Raw genomic sequence first — 22,167 nt, 5'->3', positions numbered from 1 at the left:
TGGAGTTGGACTGGTGGCCACGCTTGAAGTCCTCTCGATAAGGCTTCTTATGTTGTTGTGCTTTTCTTTTTTGTTTTAATTTTTTTTTTTTTTTTTTTGAGAGAGAGAAGGGTGCAAGTGAGCAAAGGGCAGAGAGAGGGAGAGAGAGAATCGGGGGTCACCCAGCTTGGGGCTTGAGTTCCCAAGTCGAGGGGTCATTTCTGAGCTGAGATCAGATGCTTAACTGACCCAGGTGCCCGTGATGAAGCTTCTTACCAAAGGTCTCTTGGATCCCATCTTCAGAGGGTCTGCAGAGCCTTCAGAGCCTTGAAGGGGGGTCACCTGGGTCTCCCCAGACCCTTCTCCCTGCCTCCCCCCAGACGTCACTGTAACTTTGCAGTGGGCACTCTTCTCGACAGGCACTGTTCCTTGGCCTGTAGTACTCTTGTACGCCAGATATGACAGAAGGCCTTTTAATACCTGCCTCCCGTCCATAAGTGACTGAATTAAGAGAGGAGGGCATGTCTTTCCCCCAAATAAGCACCTAAGTAAATAGGCTCATAAAAGTTTGCACCAACTGTGAATGTTCTGGATCTAGGTTTAGTTCAGACGGAAGTCGATGCCTGGTTTCTCTCTGCACCCCCCCTCCCCCGCTATTCTTGAACTGCCTTCGGAGAAACACAATCTAACGGAGTGCCAAGCCAGGCCCTTTTAATAAAGGGCTCGGGTTTCTAGGAATGTTCTTACCTCCGAGTCCATTCTGTCGGGGTCCCAGATCATCTCTCCAGGTCTCAGCAGAGAAGTTCGCACAGCCAACTTCCAGAGCCCGGGCTGCCCTTCCTGACTCCCAGGTCTTCTTTCCTCTGGGAGTTCTTAGCCTGAGGCCAAGAGGAAGAGCTCAGGAGGGTAGAGGAGGGAGATACTGGACTTACTGCCTGGCATCCACACCCCACTCAAGATTTCTAAGGAATGGCCCGGTTTGCTTGTCGAACGAGGTTACTTGTAGGGAAGCGTGGAGAACAAGAGGAGCCCGCTACCAGTAACCTATAAAGCAGCTCCTGCCCGGTGGTGAGGCAGTGCTCCGGCCCCAACCGAGGCTCACGCCTGGGAGTTTACTTAAAAAAAGAAGAAGAAGAGAAACAGTGCCCAGTGTGGGGCTTGAACTTACAACCCTGGGATCAAGAGTCACATATTCTACCAACTGAGCCAGCCAGACACCCCTGTTTCTTTTAAAGCCTGCCCTATAATCAGTTCTTTTCACGAGTAGTACCTACAATACTCGGTTGTTTCCCTCCGCCCCCTTCTTGGATTCCTCATGGCTCCTGAGGTCGTGGGGGGCTGCTAGCCTGTGCAAGCTTGGTTCTTTGAATGCTAACCGCAGCAGGACCTGCCAGGGCCCGGGGCCATGCGTGCGGCCCCTCGGTCTGGCTGGGAACTGGCTGGGTCTTGCCCAGTGGACTTCTCTCTCCAGGTCTCTCTCCGGGAAGTCAAGAGGGGAGGCGGGCAGGGTGTCTCATCCTGGCCTGTCTAAAGGATCCCCCGTACAGGACAGCAGTTCACGATACTCACAGGTGGCCGTCACTTATCTGCCCTACGCTCCCCACACCCGGTTCGCCAGGCGGGCAAACAGCCGGGAAACCACAGCGCTGCAGGGAAACCGCGGGTGGCCGGGTGCCGGGGCTGGGCGCCACGTGCTTCCTTGGGACCGTCCAGCCTGGGCCTCCCTGCATCTGTCCATCGTTTTGGTGAAGAGCTTCGGTCTGTCCTTTGTGCTTCCTTGGGCGATCTGACAATGGGGAGATGTTTGATACTCACATGAAGCTAACGGGCTTGTAACGCATCCATCGGAGAGGCTTCCTTTGCAGTTTGTTGTCATGAACGTGAACCGAAATGCTGAAGACTGTGAACTTAATCAGAACCTTCTCCTAGTCTCTCCCCCCCTCTGTAACCAGCCTCAGTGTACGATCCCAGACACGCCAATAAAAGCAAAAACTGTTTCGCCATGGCGGCCTCTTTTGCATTCCGTTTGGGCACTAGAGAGGATTGTTTCCTGTTCCCATTCTTTTGTTCACTGTCAGAGACCAGGTCAACGTTCATAAAATTATTAGTGGCCTAGCAGCTTCTCTCTGAACGGGATTGCGAGGGAGGGAAATCAGAGAAGCTTTTCAGATAGCCAGAGACTCTGTAAATAGCACCAACATGCCTTAGAATTCGTAGAGGCCTTTCTCACATGCGTTATACTCGACGTGAAGACTGTGCTCACCAGATTTTTTAAAAGTATTCTATCAAAATGTAAATAAAATGGAAAAAGGTTAAAAACAAACAGAAAAGATGAGGGGTATGTAAAGAATGCCGGCAGGGGCGCCTGGGGGTTTCAGTCAGTGAAGTGTCAGACTCAGGTTTCAGGTCAGGTCATGATCTCACGGTTTGTAAGTTCGAGCCCCGCGTTAGACTCTGCGCTGCCAGTATGGGGCCTGCTTGGGATTCCCTCTCGGCCCCTCTCTGGCTTGCACGTCCTCACTCGCTCATTCTATCAGTAAATAAATTTTTAAAATTTTAATATATACATTTTTTAATGTTTTATTTATTTCTGAGAGACAGAGAGCACGAGCAGGGGAGGGTCAGAGAGAGGGAGACACAGAATCCGAAACAGTCTCCAGGCTCTGAGCTGTCAGCACAGATCCCAACATGGGGCCTGAACCCACGAACCGTGAGATCATGACCTGAGCCAGTCGGACACTTAACCGACTGAGCCACCCAGGCACCCCTTAATATATATATTTAAAGAATTCCTGCAAACTGTCAAGAGAAAACACCAATAGAGAAGGAAGGTGTTAACAGGTATTTCATAAAAGAGGAAATAAGGCCAAAAAATGGGGCTTGGCCCCACCAGCAGTCCTGGCATCGTGAATCAGGACTCCTGGCAAAGGAGAAATACTGTCATGCGCCCCATTCATGTGATGCACGTCACGAACTGATAAGCCAGTTGCTAGAGAGCGTGGCCTCTCGTGTCTTCCGGATGAGCGGGCAGCCGCTCAGGGAACTAACTTGCGTGTTACATGACTTTTCCCCTCCCAGGTATGTGCAACAGAATGAACTGTATGCACACACAATGTGTAGTGGGGGTCACGACATGATAGACGGAAACTAGGCCCGGGTGTGGACAGACCGCAGTGGGACTTTGTCAGATACGAGACCCTTCAGAAGTGCTTGTGGGTGGCAGAGCAAAGCCGGTTGGGGGAGGCAGAAGAATGAGAGTCGGTGCCTTTGCGGAGTGAGTTCACAGCCAGGAGTAGAAGTCTGGGGAGGAGGAGTGGAAGGGAGGCTCATTTGCACCTTAAGGCTTGGGGGTGGTGGACATGCCAGCCCCAGGGGTTTCTGAAATGTCATACACACTTCTCAGGGTGTTTTTTCTGTGGAAAATCCATAGCTTCCCATCAGCGGTTAAGATCTGCATGACCCCAGGGGCACCTGGGGGGCTCAGTCGGTTAAGCGTCCAACTTCAACTCAGGTCATAATCTCACGGTTCTGGGGTTCGAGCCCCACATCGGGCTCTGTGCTGACAGCTCAGAGCCTGGAGCCTGCTTCACGTTCTGCGTCTCCCCCTCTCTCTGACAGTGACAGTGGCACGGTCTCCTCTCTCTCATTTAAAATGTTTAAAAAGATATGTATGACCCCAGAAGCTTCTCAGCATGGAACTGTCAAGGGTTTTGAGTTGCTACGTTACTACCTGGTTATCTTGATTGTGTAGCAAACACACAGCACGTAGTCTGGGCTCCGGGGACTGAAAAGCCACATGTCTGGAGTGACGGAAATTTACGACATTGTGAGTGTAATGCTGAGTCACACACTTACAAGTGGTTTAAATGGTCAGTTTTTTAGGGTAATATACAAAAAAAACCACGGAATTACAAAAAAAAATTAAAAACCTTATTAGAACTTACACAACCGGACATGAACTGTCTAGTTTTTCAAAGCTTATTTTTTGATTTCACAATTCAGTGGTTTGTAAATAAAATAGAACTCGGAGGCATTTGGGAACTCCCTAGAAAAGGGACAGCATCCTTTTTCCACTCATGTGCAGGAGGGGTCTTTGCAGTGACTGTCCCCTGTCATTGATGGAAAATGCATCAAGAGCGCCTGGGTGGCTCAGTCCGTTAAGCCTCCAACTTTGGCTTAGGTCATGATCTTGACGGTTTGAGAGTTTGAGCCTTCTATCATACTCTGCGTTGGTGGTTCAGTCTGCTTGGGATTCTCTCTCCCTCCTTCTCTCTCTCTCTCCCCCTTCCCTGCTTGTGCTCTCTCCCTCTCACAAAATAAACTTTAGAGGGGCGCCTGGGTGGCTCAGTCGGTTAAGCATCTGACTTTGGCTCAGGTCATGATGTCACGGTCCGTGGGTTCAAACCCTACATCAGAATCTGTGTCTGTGTCTGTCTGTGCTGACAGCTCAGAGCCTGGAGCCTGCTTCAGATTCTGTGTCTCCCTCTGTCCCTCTCCTGCTCACACTGTCTCTCTCTCTCTCTCTCAAAAAATAAATAAACTTTAGAAAAGAAAGAAAAAATGGGCTCACAGGGGGTCTGAGGTCTAGGTCCCACTGCAGATTGACCTTGACACCTTACCAGCAGTTGGAGGTCACTTCTGCTATTGCTAAGGCCTGAGACAGAAGCCGGGCATGTAGGCTGACAGCTCCTTCCCATTGGACGTATGAGGTTCTGTCCCCCTCTGCCAGCCAGAGACCCTGGGCAGGTGCACAGTCCAGGATCCATGCATACCAACACCAGCTTGTCCCTTGTCATCTGAGTGGGGCTTAGGCAGGTGGGCCCAGCACAGAGGGCTGCTGGCGCACACCGCCTACCTCCCTGCACTTGTGGGTGCTGGGAAGACAACAGACTGGAGACTGGGGTCTGGGTTCAAATCCACCATACCTTCCATGGGCCTCCAGTCTTCTGACCTGTGTAAGAAAAGGGACATGCAGCATTGCCCGGCGGGGAATAAGAGAGTATGGTAGTGCCTCCACAGGCACGGTTCTGGGAGTCAGACGGACTTGGCATTTGTCCAACGCCACCGTGCCCCGGGATGGGGGACAAGCTCTCTGAGACCCCCCTCCCAGGATCTCCCACATCAAGGCTTGGTCGATGCACTACCCATCTCCTCCACAGGGTGGCAGCCGCGGGCAGACCCCGGCCTGCTCTTGCCTTTGTGGCTGGGCCTCCTGCCTGAGCCCTGGCCACCCCGAAAAAGAAACCCAGTCTCCTGCCAAAAGGGGCCCCTGGGACCAGAGACTGGGGCTCTGACATTATAGACTAACAGGCTGGGGACCCTGGTGGGTTTCCCTGGGGTCTCCTGGGAGTGGGGTACCACTTCGAGTTCCATGGCCTTAGCCAAGTTGCTTAATGCCCAGTAACAGGGGGCACCCAAGCGATCCACACATTTATGGGTCCCCCAGGAGCCAGTGCGGAGTCCCTGACGTGGATGGGGTGTAGGCAAAGGAGCAGCAGCCACGGGAGGGGTCCCCGGGAACCCGGGTGGGGGTGGGGGACAGTGAGCCCTGGCTCCTGGATCGTCTCCCTCTCTGTCCTTCAGCTCGCCTCCCTGTCCTGCTCCCTCTGACGCCTGCGGGGGGCTGGCTGAAGTGCCGTTCAGTCTGCCCGGCGCGCACCTACTGTGCGTCCCTCTGTCCCATGTTCCGTGCGAGCATGCATAGCTGTGAGCATGTGAGTGCCTGTCTCATTCCCTGCGACTCTTGCTCCCTGCGTGTCTCTCTCTCTCTCGCTCTCACTCCCTCTGTCCATCTCTGAGAGTCTGCAGGTCTCTGTCTTGTGTGTCTGTGTCTGTCGGTCCATCTCAGGCTCAGGCTCAGCCCATCTCCAGAGGAGAAAGGACACTGTACGCATGCGTGTGTCTTTCTCATTCTTTCTCTGCCTGCCTTTTTTGTGTGCTGCTCCCTCTCGAGGGGTGTGTGTGTGTGTGTGTGTGTGTGTGTGTGTGTTTATGTGGGTTTTTAGTGTGTGGCTTTCCATATCTTCCTACTCTCTGGTTGCCTGTGGGGTGGGCACCCCACTTCCTTCTCTTTCTCCTAGTCCCTCGGTGTATGTCTCTTCCTCTCTGTGACTTGGGTTTACATGGGTGTATTTAGTGTGCTTGCGTGTGTGTGCGCGTATGTGCGCACTCTCTGGGTGTCTGTTGGCGCCTGTCTCTCTCCCTGTCTCTGCGGGTGTCTCTGTGTCTCTGTCTGGTGACAACAGAGCCTGTCCGGCAGAGCAGCGGATGTGTGAGGGTGATTCAGGGGCTGACAGGAAGCCCGCTCGCTGCCTTGCCTGCTGCCCTCCGGTGGCTGTGCCGTTAGCGTCAGCTCGGGCAGGTGTGTGGGCTCAGGATGAGGTGGCCGCACTGAGGAGCCCCCAGCTCTCAGGTGAGTCTTTCCCAGGAGCACCCGGAGCCTGGCCCAGGGTCAGGGGTCTCGAGGCTGACTCCCCATGGGGGCGGATGGCCCAGCGGGAGTGCTGGGAGGGTTGACCACCGGCTGGGGTGGGAAGAAGCCGGGACACAGGGCCCTGGTCCTGCCCTGGCGCCCCTGTCTCAGAAGTGCTCTGTCGGGAACCCTGTGGCACCCAGGGGCAGCCTGTTCTGGCCACCTTCCTGGCCTCGCCTTCCACAGCCCACTCCAGAGACCGGTGAGGGGCCAGGCCCGCGAGCCCCGGTTTCTTCATCTGTAAAATGGGACTGTGGCATCCCTGCCACCGGGCTCTGGGAGGACGGGTGACACTCCACAGGGAAGGGTGTCCGGGGTCTGCCTCAGGCTAGATGGAAGCCGCCCTCCCACCGCTGCCCCCATCCAGCCCCCAGCCTGGCACACCGGCTCTATCACGATCCCCCTCTGTCTTGACCTTGGCCATCGCCATCCCCCACCTCTGCCCCCGGACAAGGGCCACCTGGACTCCCACACCGGCCGCCTGAGCATCACAAGCCTCAGTTAGGTTAGAGGCCCCCCGAGTCGGCCTTGTCTGAAGGCCGAGATTACATGGGAAAAGGGAACAGACATCAGAGCACAGCCTAGCGGATAAGGCCTTCCCAGGACCCAGATCCGAATCTCTCGATCCACTCCTGCCCCCCTAGCCTGCCCTGCGGCCCCAGTAGGCCTCAGTTTCCCCATCTCCGGCAGGAGGTGGGCTGGGAGACCTCCTGAGGCTCGGACCCCGGGCTTGGCGGGCCCAGCCCCGAGGGTTTTCCCACCGAGGGCTGTTGCAAACCTTGTTCATCTGAAAACTGCGCACTTCCCCTTGTGCTATTTTGGCCTGCAGCCTGCGGCCACGGGCCGCCTCGCCACCCCACCCCGCCCGGCGCTGCCTGCCCCTTGGGGCCCTCCTGGGGCCCCTGGGCCTGCCTCTCCTGGGGGCTCAGCCTCCTCCCCCAGCCCTCATCAGCAGGGTGGGAAAGCCCAGCCGGAGGGCAGATCTCAGTCTGGCGGCCGCCACTAACGTTCGTCTCACACTGGCCTCTCTTTGAAAAAAACATCTGATTCTTAAAAATGGATTTATAAGAAAGGGGTAAAGGAGCGAGGCCTTGAGTCCCCTGGGCCTGAGCTGGGACCCTGGCTCTGTGACGGGCTAGCTGGGGGAGACTGGACAAAGTGCCCGCCTCTCCGGGCCTCCCTCTCCTCCCTTGGATGAAGGGGGCTGGCATCTCCCACGTGACACCTGGCGTATCTGCGGCACCCGAGGGGCTGGGGTGGCCTGCGTGGGGCGGTGGAGGGAGGCTCGGGCCTGTGAGTCTGGGGGACCGGGCGGGACGGTTCTGGTGGGGTTAGCCTGCACTATTCACTGCTACACCCCTGCACCCAAAAGGCTGGGGCTGCCCCTCCCCATTCCACGGGGACCCTGATGATGGCGGGTCATGTTGTCAGCCAGCCGTGTCCGCCAGGCTCCACACTAGCACCTCCGCGCACCCTCTCGGTGCTGGGCCTCACCAGACAAACCCGAAGGATGTGTCATTATTTCCCTTGTTGTAGAGGGGCTGCCTGGTGTCAGCAGACGCAGACACTGTGTTCTCGGGCTCCCCTCCCTTCCCCCTCCCCGTGGCGGGTGGACCGGGAGCAGGTCCCCCACCCCTGCCGCCCCCCCATTGCTTGTCCCAGGAGAACTGGGTCCAAGAAGCAAGAGGGCTGTCTCGTGATGGAGGATCCCTGTCCCCTGGACGGCCCCAGAGGCCAGCAGGCCAGGCCCTGGGGTCTCCACTGCCGCTGGGCCGTGAAACCAGCCAGCCAGAAATAAGATCCTGAGCACGTTCTCTTCCGGGAGCCCCGCCACTGAGCCGGGCCGTTTCTCATCTGCCAGAAGTTCTTTGAGGAAGGCACTGGGGTTGATCCCCATAGAGGCCAGGAGACTCCGAGGCCCAAGCTGGAGTCCTCCCTCCACCACCAGGAGCTCCCAGCCGCACAGCCTGAAGTGCCCTGGGGCGGCCCCGGGGAGCGGGGGAGGGAAGGAGGAGGATGTGCTGGCCCGGAGGGAGGACGGAGCTCAATGCAGACAGCATTCCGGAGGGGACAGGGGCCATCCCGTCATGAGGTTTGGCAGCGCTCGTGTTCCCACTGACTCCCTCCGCGTTTGGGGAAGGAGACGTGGCTTCTCCGTGAGACCCCGACAAAGGCTCAGGGCTGCGTGGAGGTTCCTTGTCATTTTTGCCACAAGGACTCAGGGAGGTGAAGGGGCCCACAGGCTGCAGGGGCAGCACAGGCCTCGGGGAGCCCACGGCAGGAGCTGGGCAGTACGGAGCTCCGCTTCCTCCCCAGCCTCGCCTTCCCCAGCTGTAAAGTGGGGAGAAGCCCTCCTCCCCGGTGGCCCAGGCAGGAAAAACAGGTGTGCGTTGGGTGGGCCCTGAGGGGTGTGGGCCCCACGTGCCTGCCCTGGGGCAGGGCCCCCCGGGGGTCCCCTGTCGCCCTCGGCTGTGTCCCTGGCCACTGCCGGGAGACTGTCTCTACACTCGCAAGGATTCTTCTCCAAGACCCCCCAGCGGGGCTGGACCTGCACTTCCGGCCCTGGTGTGTGGCTGCCTGTGGCTTCCCGGGGGACTGGCAATCCCAGCGTGGCTCTGCGGACCCGCCACTCACCAAGCAGTGGCCTTGGGCCACCCAGGCGGGATCCACGCCGCCAGGCCTCTCTGCCCAGAGCACCCTTCTACCCCTTATGCTCCCAGGCCCCCCTCGGTGCTTGTGGAAAGGAGATCCCACTCCTGATAGAGGCGGATAAACGCCCTGGGGTGGGTGGGGGCCACTGACCAGCAAAGCTGGGGTTGCAAGAGGCAACAGCATGGTGTGAGCACAGCCAGAGTCAGGGCCCCGAGGCTGTAGTTTGAATCCTGTCTTTTTACTTTGCAGCTGGAATCTCCAGCCTCAGTTTTTTTCTTTTATCTTTTCTTTCTTCCTTCCTTTCCTTTCTTTCTTTTCTTTTTTTTCTTGCCTTCCCTCCTTTTTTTCTTCTTCTTTTTCTTCCTTCCTTTTCTTCTTTCTCTTTCTCCCTTTCTTTCCCTTCCTTCCTTCCTTCCTTCCTTCCTTCCTTCCTTCCTTCCTTCCTTCCTTCCTTCCTTTCTATGTTTATTCATTTCTGAGAAAGACAGAGCAGGAGTGAGGAAGGGGCAGAGAGAGAGGGAGACAGAGAATCGAAAACAGGCTCCAGGCTCCGAGCTGTCAGCACAGATCCCAAAGTCTGGCTCAACATGAGATCATGACCTGAGCCAAAGTCGGACACTCAACCCAGGCGCGCCTCCAGCCTCAGTTTCTGTATTTGTAAATGTTGGGAGGGCAGCTGTGTGGATTAAGTCAAGGCGTGTATTGGGCACATGCACATGGTGCTGTCTGGTCCCCAGAACCTTCCAGCAGTTATCAAGTGTTGGTGATGGCCCTCAGGGCCAGAGGTGCGGGATCAGGATCAGATGAGGGAGGAGGGCTCCTTCCAGCCTGACCAGTTCCCAGAGCAGGGAGGGGAGCCGGTGCTCCCAGGGCCAGGGCTCAGCTGTGGGGCTGTTGGGGGACAGGGAGGCTGGAAACCCGAGGGTGTGGGGCTGGGCGGGACCCCGGAGGGGCGGTCACAGGATGACCCATGTTGCAGCCCTGCAGGACACGTGGCTAGGAGCGGACATGAACGTGGACGCCGAGCTGCTGTGGCCGGGGGCGGCCCTGCTGCTGCTGCTGGGGACGGTGGCCGGCCTGTGCGTGCGCTGCTCCCGGCCAGGTAACGGCGCGGTGGGGGACAGGGGCGGACCCACACCTGGCTGCAGTGGGTGGACTGAAAGACAGGTTGCACGAGGCAGGGATGAAACCCTAAACCATCCCCGAAGATGACGAGGCTGGCTCACTGTGGGGCTTTGGTTGTGCTGGGTCAAGGGGTCTGGGGCAGGGGATGCTCTGGGAAAAGGGTGGGGGGTGTGCCATGCTGCCAGCAGCGTCCATCTCCACGCTCTGCTCTCCTAAACAGATCGTGAGCAGACACCGAGTCAGTGACAGGTGGCCCACAGTGACTGGCAGGCTGGCCCCCATGTCCCATCTGGGGCCTGCCCAGGGCACAGGGGAGACAGGAGGGGGACCTCGGAGCTCAGTGCCCACCTTGGCATTGGGGCACCTGCTAATCTGGTCTTGTTCTTGCAGCTGTGAAGAAGTCGGAGAAAATCTACGAGCAGAGGAGCCTGTGAGTACTTAGGTGTCCCCGGCCCAGTGACTTGGAGTACCCTGGCTGTGGGCATCCACATGGGCGTCCCCTCGGGTGTCCACCCCCACTTCCCTCATCCCTTCCTGTCTACTTCCTCCAGCGGGTCCTGAGCTGTCCAGGGAGAGAGGGAGGGGCGCCCAGGGGCTGTCGCCCTGCCCTGGGGTCCTTGAGAGGAGGGAGAGCCTGCATCCCCAGAGCTCCTCCCCTGGCCCCCAGCCCTAGGGAGCCCGCTGTGCTGGTGCTGGGCCACATGGGGAACAGAGACTGGGCACAAAGCACCAGCCGGGTGCAGGTGCGAGTCTCCCCTGGAAAAAAAAACCAAAATGCCAACAGAGCTCCAAGCTCCTGGAGGATGTTGGCGTGGCCTGAGGGGATCGAGAGGCCTGGCGGGGGAGGTGGGGAGGATTTGAAGAAAGAAGGCAAAAGGGGACATTCCAGAGACAGAACAGTGCGGCCAGTTGCCGACAGAGGACTGGGGTGGACACAGTCTTCTGGGGATGAGGTGGCAGGTACAGGCATGGCTTGAGAGACGAGAGGAGCTGCCTTTGTCCTGAGGACCCAGGGGAGCCACAGAGGAGCTGGAAGCAGGGAGGGGGATGGGGGGGGAAGGGGCGTGGGGAGGGGAGGGAGTGCGCAACCGGGTCACTGGCCCCAGGCCCAGTGGGTGTGGCCCAAGGACAACCCCGGTCAGGAGGGCAGGGGCCACTGGTGTCCTTAACCAAGCGGGAAAGTGACAGACAGGTCTGAGGGGCTCTGAGACCTGCGTGCACACACGTGCACGGGCTGGCGTGCCCATTCACGCCTACGTGCTCCCCACATTCTTGCTCATGCATGTGCTTCTTGCACATGCGGCCCTGTGTGCGCGCCAGGGGGAAGGAACTCCCGTCCGAACACACACACCCTTTCTCATTTCCTTTTGCAACTGAAAAACCGCAATGAAATTTGAAAACAAAGTTTCCCCATCCATGCTCTCCCCTCCCACCCACCCCCGCCCCCCCGGGGGCCAGGGCTAGACTTTTCCAGCCTTTTTTTGACCACTTGTTCCTCTGCATCTCCAGCCCACAAGCTCCACAGGGGGTTGGGGTGGAGGGCCTGGGCTCCCCCTGGTGCCTCCCACACCCCTGCCCTGAGGCAGGCTGCCTCCGCCTCTGCCTCTCCCTTCCTCTCTCAGTGCCTGCCCACTCAGGGCCCCTGACTGAGTTAGAGTCAGAAGTGAAACTTCTTCGTCGCTGTGGGAAATGGGAAACTGGGCCTGGACGGGAGGAGGTGAACCCACTTCAGTTGGGTTCCTTCCTGCCCAGGCCCAGCTCCCGTGGGAAGCCATATGGAAGTCCTGTGGATTTAGGACATCCCTCCTAAATCAGGTCACCCTGACCCCTTGGCTGTCCAGGAGCTCCTGGAAGGCTGGGCCAGGTACCCATTCCAGTCCAGAGGAGGAACCCAAAAGGCTGAATGTTCAGCTAATCTGCCCTCCCATCCTTAGTGGTGGCTTCCACTCTCCAGGGAACTTCATGACCCAAAACGGCAGCTGGAGCTCCAGCCCTCATCGCTGTGTTCCAGGCAGTAATAAGAAGGAAGGAGCAGGATAAAAAGGGTGCAGCCCTGTTGGCAGTGCCTCCTTTAAAGCTGTTTTCCTGGAAGTCCCACCAACCTTGGCTTGCATTTCATCGACTAGGGCTGGATCACAGGGCCACACTTAGGGACGAGAGAGGCTGGGAAATACGGTCTTTTAGATGGGCCTCCATAAAAATCAGGGATCCATTTCAAAGAGAGAAGGGGACATGGGTGATAGCCGGACCTGCACCTGCTTGTCTAGCTTCGAAGTTACCTCACCGGGTATTTGGGAGCAAATGTAATGTTTGAACATCTCAAAATGGGCTGAAGTTACTGCTGGTTGAGATCCCTGAAGAGCCGCCTGACCCTCGCCTCAGAATCTCAGGGCCGCCTCCCCGGCCCTGTCCACAGACCCTCCTGCCCGTCTCCGGGCTTCCTGGGGAGGCCGGGGAGGCCCCTGGCTCTAGCCCGGGGCTGTGCAAGAGGGGCGGACAGCCGGTGGGCAGGGCTGCGGAGCAGTCCAGAGAATGCGGGCATCGGGGAGTCGTGGATCACTCGCACCCTGGTCTGTCCCGCCCCTCTCCGTTCCTCGCCCCAGTCCGTCCGTCTTTCCCGTCCCTCTGTCCCTTGGGCTGTGGGAGGCCATGCGCTGGCTCAGCACAGCTCCGTGTGTTTCCAGGGAAGAGAACCCACAGAACTTTTCGGTGGCCCGGACGTATTCCTGTGAGTCCCCAAACCGGAGGCCCGGGGGGGACTGGGCTCGGGGTTGGGGGGGCCATACCTGTCCCCATCGTGCTGAGGTGGTGGCCAGGCCTGACCTGGCGGAGCGAGGGGCCAGTGCTGGCCGGCTGGTCTGGGGGTCCAGCCAACGCCTCCTTGCCCTTTGCAGTGGTCAGGCAGCCGTGGCCCGGGCCCCTGCTGGACACAGCCTCCGACGTGGCGCCGACAAGGTAGGCATAAGCCCCCTTCCCCAGGCCTCGAGGGGTCACATCCCCATAGGAGGCGACGGGAAGGAGGGTCCTGGGGTCCCCACCTGGCTGAGCTCAGGCCAAGACCTCGCTCCCTCCTCGAACCTCAGAGCCCCGGAGGCGGCTTCTGAGGGCCCTGCGAGAGGGGCCATGGGCCTGTGGTTCACAAACCCCAAGTCCTCCTCAGCCCCTCCCTTCCCCCTTTCCTGCAGGAAGGACAAGCTTCTGCGGTTCTCCCCCAGCGTCGAGGGTGAGTGGCTCTTAGACACGGGTGGGGGCAGGGGTGAAGAGGGGGCTGAGACTTGGGGGAGAGGGGGACTGAGTGGGGGGGAGGGGGACTGAGACATGGGGTGGGGGGAGGGGGACTGAGACATGGGGTGGGGGAGGGGGGCTGAGATGGGGGAGGGGGACTGAGACGCAAGTGGTGAGGGCCCCCCCCCCAGGTGCTGGGCCGGGAGGCCTGGGGGGAGGGGACGGAGAGCAGGTGCAAAGCTACGAAGGTAGGAAACACCTAGATCTGGAACACGTCCTTGGGGGCGGGAGGAAGCCATGAGCCCGGCCTGGCCTTTCTTCCAGATTCCGCGTCCTCTAGGTACCTGGAGGACTTCAGCAAAGGTGGGTGGGATCCTGGGAGGCGGGGGCTGCGGTGGGGCCCACAGCCCCCGGGGCCCAGGCCTAACTGTCACCTCCTCCTGCAGGCAGCAGACGGGAATCCCATGGGGCCTACATGTGAGTGGTCTTCTGCGGGCTCTGGGCCCTCATCCCCGCCCCCACCCACCCCTGCTTTGAGCTCCCCCCTTAAGGAAGGCTTCCTGCCCGGGAAAGCACTGGCCCAGGCAGGCTCTCACAGCACCACTGCCCCTCAGGTGGCCACGGCCTTGTGGGGATGGGGACAGGGCCCTGCTCTAGGGAGGGTTAGTCTGGGGGACTCAACCCGCATCACTTAGAGACAAGTCCGCAAACCCCGGAGAGGGAGTGCCCGCAGGGCCGCCTCTTCCTCTCACAGATGGGCAAACTGCGGCCCAGGGAAGACGGACAAGTCGAGATGGCTGGAGCCAGGCTGGGTGGCCCAGGGCCGGAGGGACCAGGGAGGAGCCCCTGTGGGGACAGTACACTGGAGCAGCCCTGGCCTCTCTGTCCCCCACGACGCCCCTGCCCCAACCACTGGCCTACCCAGCAACCGGCCCGGGTCTGTGTTTCCTTGCCAGAGACCCCCTCACTTCGGACTATTACAACTGGGGCCAGTTCCAGAAGCCCTCGGAAGGTGAGGCGGAAGAGGGGGAAAGGGGGAGGGGGAACACCTTGGAAGCCACATTCCCGGGGCCAGAGGCAGGGTGGGAAGGATGCAGAGGCGGAGGCTGGGCCTGGGTCCGGCCAGGTGGCAGAGTGGGGAGCTTGGGGGGCGAGAGCCCAGGAGTGGAGTAGGGAAGGGATGTGTGGGAGGCAGAGAGGGGAGAGGGTGGCAGGCCACGGAGCTGAGGGAACCAGAGGGGGTCGCTGGGGGCAGGGGTAGCGGGGGCAACTGAGCCCCGTCATGCAGGCCCCCTCAGGACCGGGCAGCAACTGATGGCCACACATGGGACCCCAGAGGAAAGCCCTGGGTGGGGGGGGGGCGTCCTGAGCCCTGCAGCCTCTGAGGATGCCCGATTCTTGGGCCCTTACCACCTTGGGTTTGCAGGAGAAGAAACTGAGGCCTGAGGGTGGGCAGTGCCTGCTGACAGGTGCCCAGGTCTGGGGCTTGAGCCTGGCTCTTGCCTCGCCGTGCTAGGCTGGGGGGTGGGGCGCGTGGTGGGCAGAAAGGAGGGTCTTCACCCCCCTATGCCCCCCATTCTGAGTAAGGGAGGGGCCCTCCTCTCTTGGAGCCCCTTTGACACAGATGGATGCAGGGGTGAGGCAGCAGTTAGAGTTCAGCTCCCCCTTGACTGGGGCCCTGAGCCAGGCTCCGATAGGCTGAGGTTGCCCTGCCCCGCCCCGAGGTACTGCTTCAGGACCAGCCTAGGCCTGGACCCTGCCCCTCCGTGGCCTCCCCCTGCCAACTAGCCAACTGCCTGATTGCAGCCTGGGCCCTACTCTCCCCTCCCCAGTGCTTTTGGGGGTGACCTCGGAAGACAATGAAGGAGCCCAGGTTGGCAGATGCTGAAGGCAGCCCAGTGTCAGTTAAGACGCTGGTCCAGAATGTTCAGAGGCCCCAGAGGCGCCCAGAGGGCTGAGGGTTTGGCAGGACAGGTCCCTACCTAGGGAGGGAAGGCAGGATGGAGGGAGGGAGGGAGGGAGGAAGAGCCAGGCTGGCGGAGTAGGGCCACCAGCAACCAGAGCCCTGTCCCCTCGCACAACCCCCCCCCGCCCCCCACCCACAGACGATGATGACACCAATTCGTATGAGAACGTGCTCATCTGCAAGCAGAAGGACACCGAGTCAGGTGAGATTGCGGGTCCCCATTGCTGGGCAGGGAGGCCCGTGGGTCCCCGGAGCCGGGCAGGGAGGCTCACCCCCTCAGCAGAGAGCCGAGGCCCCTTGCTCCAAGGCACCCGCTGCCTCGAAGCCGGAAGGTTCACTGTCAGCTCCCCTGTGTTTGGATAAAGTGTTGCTCGAGGCCTGGAGGAGAGCGTGGGGGTCCCGCCTTAGCGAGATGGAGGGAGAGGACCCCTTCCTTCCCTGAGGGACTGCCCCGCACAGGGCCCGGGATGCCTCCCCCGAGGAGCCAGGGCAGCTTGCTGCCCTGCCTACTGGCCGCGGTGGCTGCCCCACCGGGCCAGCCCTGTCTCGGTGTCTCCCTGCAGGGGACGAAGGCTCCGAGGACTATCAGAACTCAGCATCCATCTGGCAGTGGCGGGAGTCCAGGAGGGTGCTGGGTACGTGGCCGGAGGGCGGGGGCCCCAAGGGTCGGCTTCAGCAGGCCTGGGGCGGGGGGCCTGGCCTGGGAGGGTCGGGGGGACGGTGCGGGGTGGGGGTCGGGGAGAGGGAGGGAGAGTTGGGGGTCTGACCCGGGAGGGCCAGGCGGGGAGGGCCCCGTCGCTGACTGCACGGGGAAGCCTCTGGCCCATCGGTGGCCGCAGTTGCCTTGAACCCTGTCAGCCGCCCCCCAACCCCCGATGTGAGACCGACACCCACTGTTCAATGTGGCGTTTCCCGGAGGCTGTTTTGCAGCTGCCGGGGGTCTGGGCCCAAGCCTCTGGCTGGGGGGTGGGGGGATAGCCGCGGGAGCCATCTGACCACCGCCAGCCCTCTGCCCGCTGGTCCGCAGAGCAAGGCCAGAGGGACGCGCCCCTGTCGCTGGCAGGAAGCCCAGACGAGGAGCCTGATTACGTGAATGAGAGCGTGGCGGCCACAGAAGCCTAGTGAGGACCTGGAAGGTAGGTGTGGCCCCTTCTCCCCGATGCCTCACAGGCCTGGGGGAGCCACATGGGGGTCCCGGATGGGGTCGAGGGGCGGCACCCATGGGCACTGAAGTGGGGGGCTCTGTCGCGCATTGGGACAGTGCTCTGAGTGCCGGGCCTCTGAGCAGCCCGTGCCCACCCCGCGCCCGGCTCCCACGTCAGGCACAAGGATCTCAGGCCATTGTGGGGGGTCAGGCCCAGGAGGCTGGAGAGTTGTGGGGTGAAGGGGTGGACTGACGATGGGTCTCTGAAACCCTGAGCGAGTGACTTAACCTTTTGGGACTACTTCCTCACTGGCAAAACGGTGCAAATGGAACGCAGCGTGTGAAGGACAGAGGGACAGGGGTGGGACCTGGAGACAGATGACAGTGCCCATGACAGTCGTGGCTGGACCGTGCAGAGAGCCCGCTTCGTCAGCCCACGTGGGGCCGAATGCTCATGCACGCCCTCTCGTGGTGCCCCGAAGGCACAGAGAGCTCGGTCACTGCCCCGGGTCCCACTTGGAGTGGCCCTGCCACTGCGTGGGAGGCAGGACAGACCCCAGAGTGCCCTCAGTCTTCACCCAGGGGCTGGTGGCTGTCAGCGGGGGGCTCCTGGGCTGTTAGAGCACCCACAACAGGCTGGGCCGTAGAAGCTGAGCCCACGAGCTGAGCCCACCGCTCACTCACTGCCCCTCCCCCAACCGTATCTTCTGGCACCTGCCGCGGACAAGTCAGCCTTAACTGCTGGGGGATAGTCATAAACAAAATCCACTCATGGGTACACGGTTGGCTCAATTGGTGGAGTGTGCAACTCTTGATCTCGGGGTTGTGAGTTCGAGCCCTATGTGGGGTGTAGAGATTACTTAAAAATAAATTTTTAAAAGTTTTAAAAAATTAATTTCTTTATTCTTCAGAGAGAGGGCATGAGCAGAGGAGAGGCAGAGAGAGAGAGAGAGAGAGAGAATCCCAAGCGGGTTCCACACTGTCAGTGCTGAGCCTGACATGGGGCTGAAACTCAGAAAGTGTGAGATCATGACCTGAGCCGAGATCAAGAGTTGGACGCTTAACTGACTGAGCCACCCAGGCGCCCCTACTTAAAAATAAAACCTTTAGGGAATAAAAGTCCACCCAAATCCCTGACCGTTCAGGACTTACACTAGTGGGAGAGATTTCACAGATGGTTGCAGGCCGAGAGGATAGGAGGTGGCATGTTAGGGGCTGATAAGCCCTGTGGTCCTGCGACTGGGGAGGGGAGGGGCAAGGCGGCCGTGGGCTCCTTCCTCGCCCCACTGGCCTGGCGGAAAGATTTGCAGGGGGGCAGCAGCGCCCCAGAGGGTCTGACCACAGTGGGAGGCACAGAGCGAGGCCGGCACCTGGTTCTCTGAGATGGAAGATGGTGTGGCCTGGGGGATGAACAGGATCCCTGGATGCTGAGGAGCGAATGGAATTCAGGTGGCAGTGAGGTGTGTGTGTGGGTGCTCGGAAGCCAGGGAGAATCCAGGCAAAAGGTGACGTCCTGGCCCAGGGTGAAGGCAAACATGAATAGGGTTTGGTTTTGTTTTAGATTTTTTTAAGTTTATTAATTTTTAAAAAAAAAACTTATATGCTTATTTATTTTTGAGAGAGAGTACAAGCAGGGGAGGGGCAGAGTGAGAGGGAGACACAGAATCCGAAACAGGCTCCAGGCTCTGAGCTGTCAGCACAGAGCCCCCACGTGGGGCTCGAACCTAAGAACTGCAAGATCATGACCTGAGCAGAAGTCGGTCGCTCAACCGACTGAGCCACCCAGGCGCCCCAAGTTTATTCATTTTTAACTAAGCTCTGCACCCAACGTGGGGTTCCAACTCAGGATCCCAAGATCCAGAGTCGCTCGCTCTTCCGAGTCAGCTAGGCGCCCCTGTCTCCATGCATTTTTATTTTTATCTTTTTAATTTATTTTGAGAGAGTGTGAGCAGGGGAGGGACAGAGAGGGAGAGAGAAAGAATCCAAATCAGGTTAGTGCAGAGCCTGACTTGGGGCTCGAACTCACGACCGTGAGATGGTGACCTGAGTCAAAATCAAGAGTTAGATGCTCAACTGATGGAGCCACCCTGGTGCCCCAGTCTTCATGAATTTGCAAAATCTCTTGGATGGCTTTGTTGACCCCACTGGTTAGCATCCTATGTTGCTTCCACATGCTTGTTTTCCCTGGTTTTTCCTGTGCTTGGTTTCCGGCCTCACACCGTTGTGGCTGGAAAGGCACGCGGTATGATCTCAGGTGGCCTAGCATGTGGTTTGTGCTGAAGGATGTCCCACATGCACTCGAAAAGGATGTGTATTCTGTTGGTTTTGAATGGAATGTTCTGTATTTGTTACATCTAAAACGAGAGCAGGTTTTGAAGGCGGAGCCGACATGACTCATTGATGCATTGGGTGTGGGGGCGCCGGGTAAAGAGGAGCGGGGGGCGGCAGGTGTTCCCCTGAGCAACAAGAGGCTGTCACTGTTCTCAGCTGAGGTGTGGGGAGGCTGCAGGCAGAGCAAGTCTTGTGGGCAAGACCGGCTTATTTCCAGTCCTGTTAGGCTGGAGGTGCCCATGCGGGCAGTGTGGGCAGGTACAGAGCTGAGCCTGGGTCAGGGAGAGGCCAGGCTGGAGACAGATGTGGGGTATCGTCATTGACAGCACAACTGTCACCAGGGATAGCGAGGCTGAGAGGGGAGCCGGCCCTGAGCTCTGCCCCCTGGCCCCAGGCTGGGAGATGGGAGCAGCGGAGGCCAGTGTCCTGGGCCCCAGAAAGCACTTCGGGAGGGTGTGAGAAGGCACAAGACAAGCGGAGACTCACCAAGCACTGATGGGCACTGGTGGTGGGAGATTAGGTGCGGTTCTTGAATTCAGAACACGGGAGTCTCAAGATAGGGAGTGGAGAATGTTCTAGAAGTTCCACTTGAGAGGTGGGAGCCGAGAAGCAGAGACATGGGGCAGGAGCCAGAGTGGCTGTGCAGGTTTCTGAGCTGAAAGAAATGACCGTGGGACATAGGGTGGCAGAAATGACAGAGCAGACTCAAGCTTGGGGTCTGGCTACGGCCGATCAGGGCCTTTGTGTCCTGCCTCCTGTCCACACAGGGGGCCACACTCCGCGGCCAGCGGCCACAGTGGCCTGATGGAGGCTGGAGTGACGCGATCTCTGGATTTGAATAAGTAGAAGGGCTGCCAGGCAAGGCAGAAGCAGGGCTGAGTTAGAGCAGGCGCCCCTGGCAGGTCGTTCTGGGTGGGACGGGAGAGGACGCGGCCTTGAAGGTGAGCGTGGGTCGCGGCAGAGGGCATCCCTGGTACAGATTAGCCCCAGCCCAGCCGGGGTCAATGAGCACAGGCAGGATTTCAAAGGGAAGGAAGGCAGCTTGATGGGCAGGCCCACTTCTCAGCCTCGCTGTAGGAAGGTGGCTGGCCACTGACCATCGCCACACCTCCTGACCCTGACCCTGACCCTGACCCAGCCATCCTGGTGCGCAGGGAACAGAGTGCTGTCGAGGCAACCCTTTTCCTTTTAACAAACCTTTTCATCTTCGTTCAAGGAGCCGAGGGAGCCACCAAGCTCAGAGGACTCTTTACTGTGTCCCCAGAGGTCACTTCTCTTGACTTGCCCAACCGCTGGACTCCCCAAGGTTACTCCCAGGAGAATCGCTGATGTCTGAGGACCATCGGCCGGGTCACGGGGGACAGTGGGGAAAGGACAGTTACAGGTGTAATTACCACCCCCTCCCCGCACCCCTGCCCACCCAGCTTCTGCAGGAGCCCAGAGCTCCTGCTGCCATCGGACATCCAAGATTCAGGGCAAGTTGCATCCCCACGTCTAAAACACCGTGCCTCGCTGGTACCCCTGTGCTTTTCTGCTTTGGATTCAGGTCCCAAATTACTGACTGATGTCGGGTGCTGGGATCTTTCTCATGGTCCAGAAGCTTGTACAGTTAATTTATATAGGCGGAGCCATATTTAATAATCTACATCTCTGGGTAGAGATTCGGGTCTATCCCGCCCCCTAGAAGCATTACACGTAATGTCAGCAGAGTTAGGGTGAGCCCCAGCACCCCTTTCTCTGGGCCTCAGTCCACCAGGAAGACATGAGGCTACAGGCAACTTCGTGCCCGCCAGTGGGAACGTCTGCCGTGGACAAAGTGCATCATGACTGTGGAGAAGGGGCGGCGCGCAGCGGCCGAGGGGTGTCCCTCGGTTGCCCGGAAGTCCTCCCTGCTCCGGGACCGGCCTCGGCTGAGCTCACTGAGCAGAAACACAGCCGTCTCCTGGGAATGGCAGGGGCCCAAAGGGACCTTCTGAGTCAGAAAAGCCACAGCCAGAGAAACAAGATGCTTCCTTCAACTGAAACATCTCAATAGAGCATTTTCATTTAAAAGTAGCAATTCTCATGTCTGCTCTCTCTGCTTCATGCAAAACCTTCTAAGGGCGTGAAAGTCAAGCCTCTTGCTTAATGGAAAGGGACCTTCCCCAAGGCTGAAGGCGGGGCGGGGGGGGGGGGGGGGGGGGGGGGGGGGGGGGGGGGGGGAGGCGTGCTGGGGACAGGAACCTGGTCCCAGGGCCCAGTCCTCTTTCCGTAAGTTAATGCCACAGGTCGGGAGATAAGGAGGGGAAATGACACAATTGTTGGCCACTTGTTACTTCCCACCGAGGAGTCCTGATCCCACAGGCACAGATGGAGTGGGGAGCGGCAGGGCTGCGGTGGGGCTCCAGGCTGCGGGTGGGGGACAGATGCCTCTGGGCCCTGGGTCCCCCCTGCAAACCTCTCCAGGACCACAGACGCTCCAGGTGAAAAACACGATGAGGAAACTATGCTTCTATAAAACCTCACCTTGCAGGTTGAGGACCTTAACTCTTATTATTTTTTTAAATTTTAAATGTTTGTTTATTTTTGAGAGAAGAGAGAGTACAAGTGAGGAAGGGGCAGAGAGAGAGGGAGACACAGAATCCAAAGCAGGCTCCAGGCTCTGAGCTGTCAGCACAGAGCCCGACGTGGGGCTTGAACCCACGAACCGTGAGATCATGACCTGAGCCGAAGTCAGACGCTTAACTGACCGAGCCACCCAGTCTGTCTCGAGGACCTTAACTCTAATTGAAGCCCTGACCCCAAGAGCCAGTTATCTGGGAGCCCTTCCTGTGTTGGTTTAGTGTCCCCACCCAACAATGTGGCCTGGGCAGGTGACCAGGCCTGCCTGGGAGGGATGGCAGAGTGGAAGGGGGCTCTAGAGCTGCTGGGGCTAAACCTGGGTTGGGAGAGGATTTAAGGAAAGGCGCATGGGCTTCCCTGGCTGTTCCAGTGCCATCTGCGTTATCTGCGGCAGCAGGGACACAAGGCGAGCTTCTGGGACCCTCTGTCCACGAGCCCACGGGGCAGGAGCCAGCATGGCACACAGCAGTTTTCTTTTAAAAATCTTTTAATTTTTTTTTTTTTTAATTTCTGAGAGAGAGAGAGAGAGAGAGAGAGAGAGAGAGAGAGACAGCATGAGCAGGGGAGGGTCAGAGAGAGAGGGAGACACAGAATCAAATAGGCTCCGGGCTCTGAGCTGTCAGCACAGAGCCCGATGCAGGGCTCGAACCATGAGATCATGACCTGAGCCAA

The 22,167-nt window shown here is 58.9% G+C and overlaps 1 protein-coding gene across 4 annotated transcripts; it reads left to right on the top strand.

Annotated features, from left to right (window-relative positions):
• The first annotated feature begins 6,168 nt into the window (after positions 1-6,168).
• On the top strand, positions 6,169-20,949 carry LAT2 (linker for activation of T cells family member 2). 4 transcript variants are annotated; one of them, XM_039255221.1, is made up of 13 exons: positions 6,171-6,391; positions 10,083-10,205; positions 10,619-10,658; positions 12,913-12,956; positions 13,123-13,183; positions 13,414-13,451; positions 13,778-13,816; positions 13,900-13,930; positions 14,410-14,465; positions 15,559-15,621; positions 15,959-16,054; positions 16,447-16,555; positions 20,111-20,949. In XM_039255221.1, the coding sequence occupies exons 1-12, from the start codon at positions 6,247-6,249 to the stop codon at positions 16,539-16,541; spliced, it is 831 nt and encodes a 276-aa protein (XP_039111152.1). In that variant the 5' UTR covers positions 6,171-6,246; the 3' UTR covers positions 16,542-16,555; positions 20,111-20,949. The 4 variants fall into 4 exon arrangements, with proteins under 4 accessions (XP_039111155.1, XP_039111154.1, XP_039111152.1 ...); XM_039255222.1 differs by having other exon boundaries at positions 6,174-6,391; positions 15,983-16,054; XM_039255224.1 differs by lacking the exon at positions 15,959-16,054 and having other exon boundaries at positions 6,169-6,391.
• Positions 20,950-22,167: the final 1,218 nt, after the last annotated feature.

This window comes from Hyaena hyaena, unplaced genomic scaffold, assembly GCF_003009895.1.
Source record: "Hyaena hyaena isolate Hyena2069 unplaced genomic scaffold, ASM300989v1 scaffold_514, whole genome shotgun sequence".
NCBI classification, from domain to species: Eukaryota; Metazoa; Chordata; class Mammalia; order Carnivora; family Hyaenidae; genus Hyaena; species Hyaena hyaena.
This window is presented reverse-complemented; position numbering and strand designations above follow the sequence as displayed.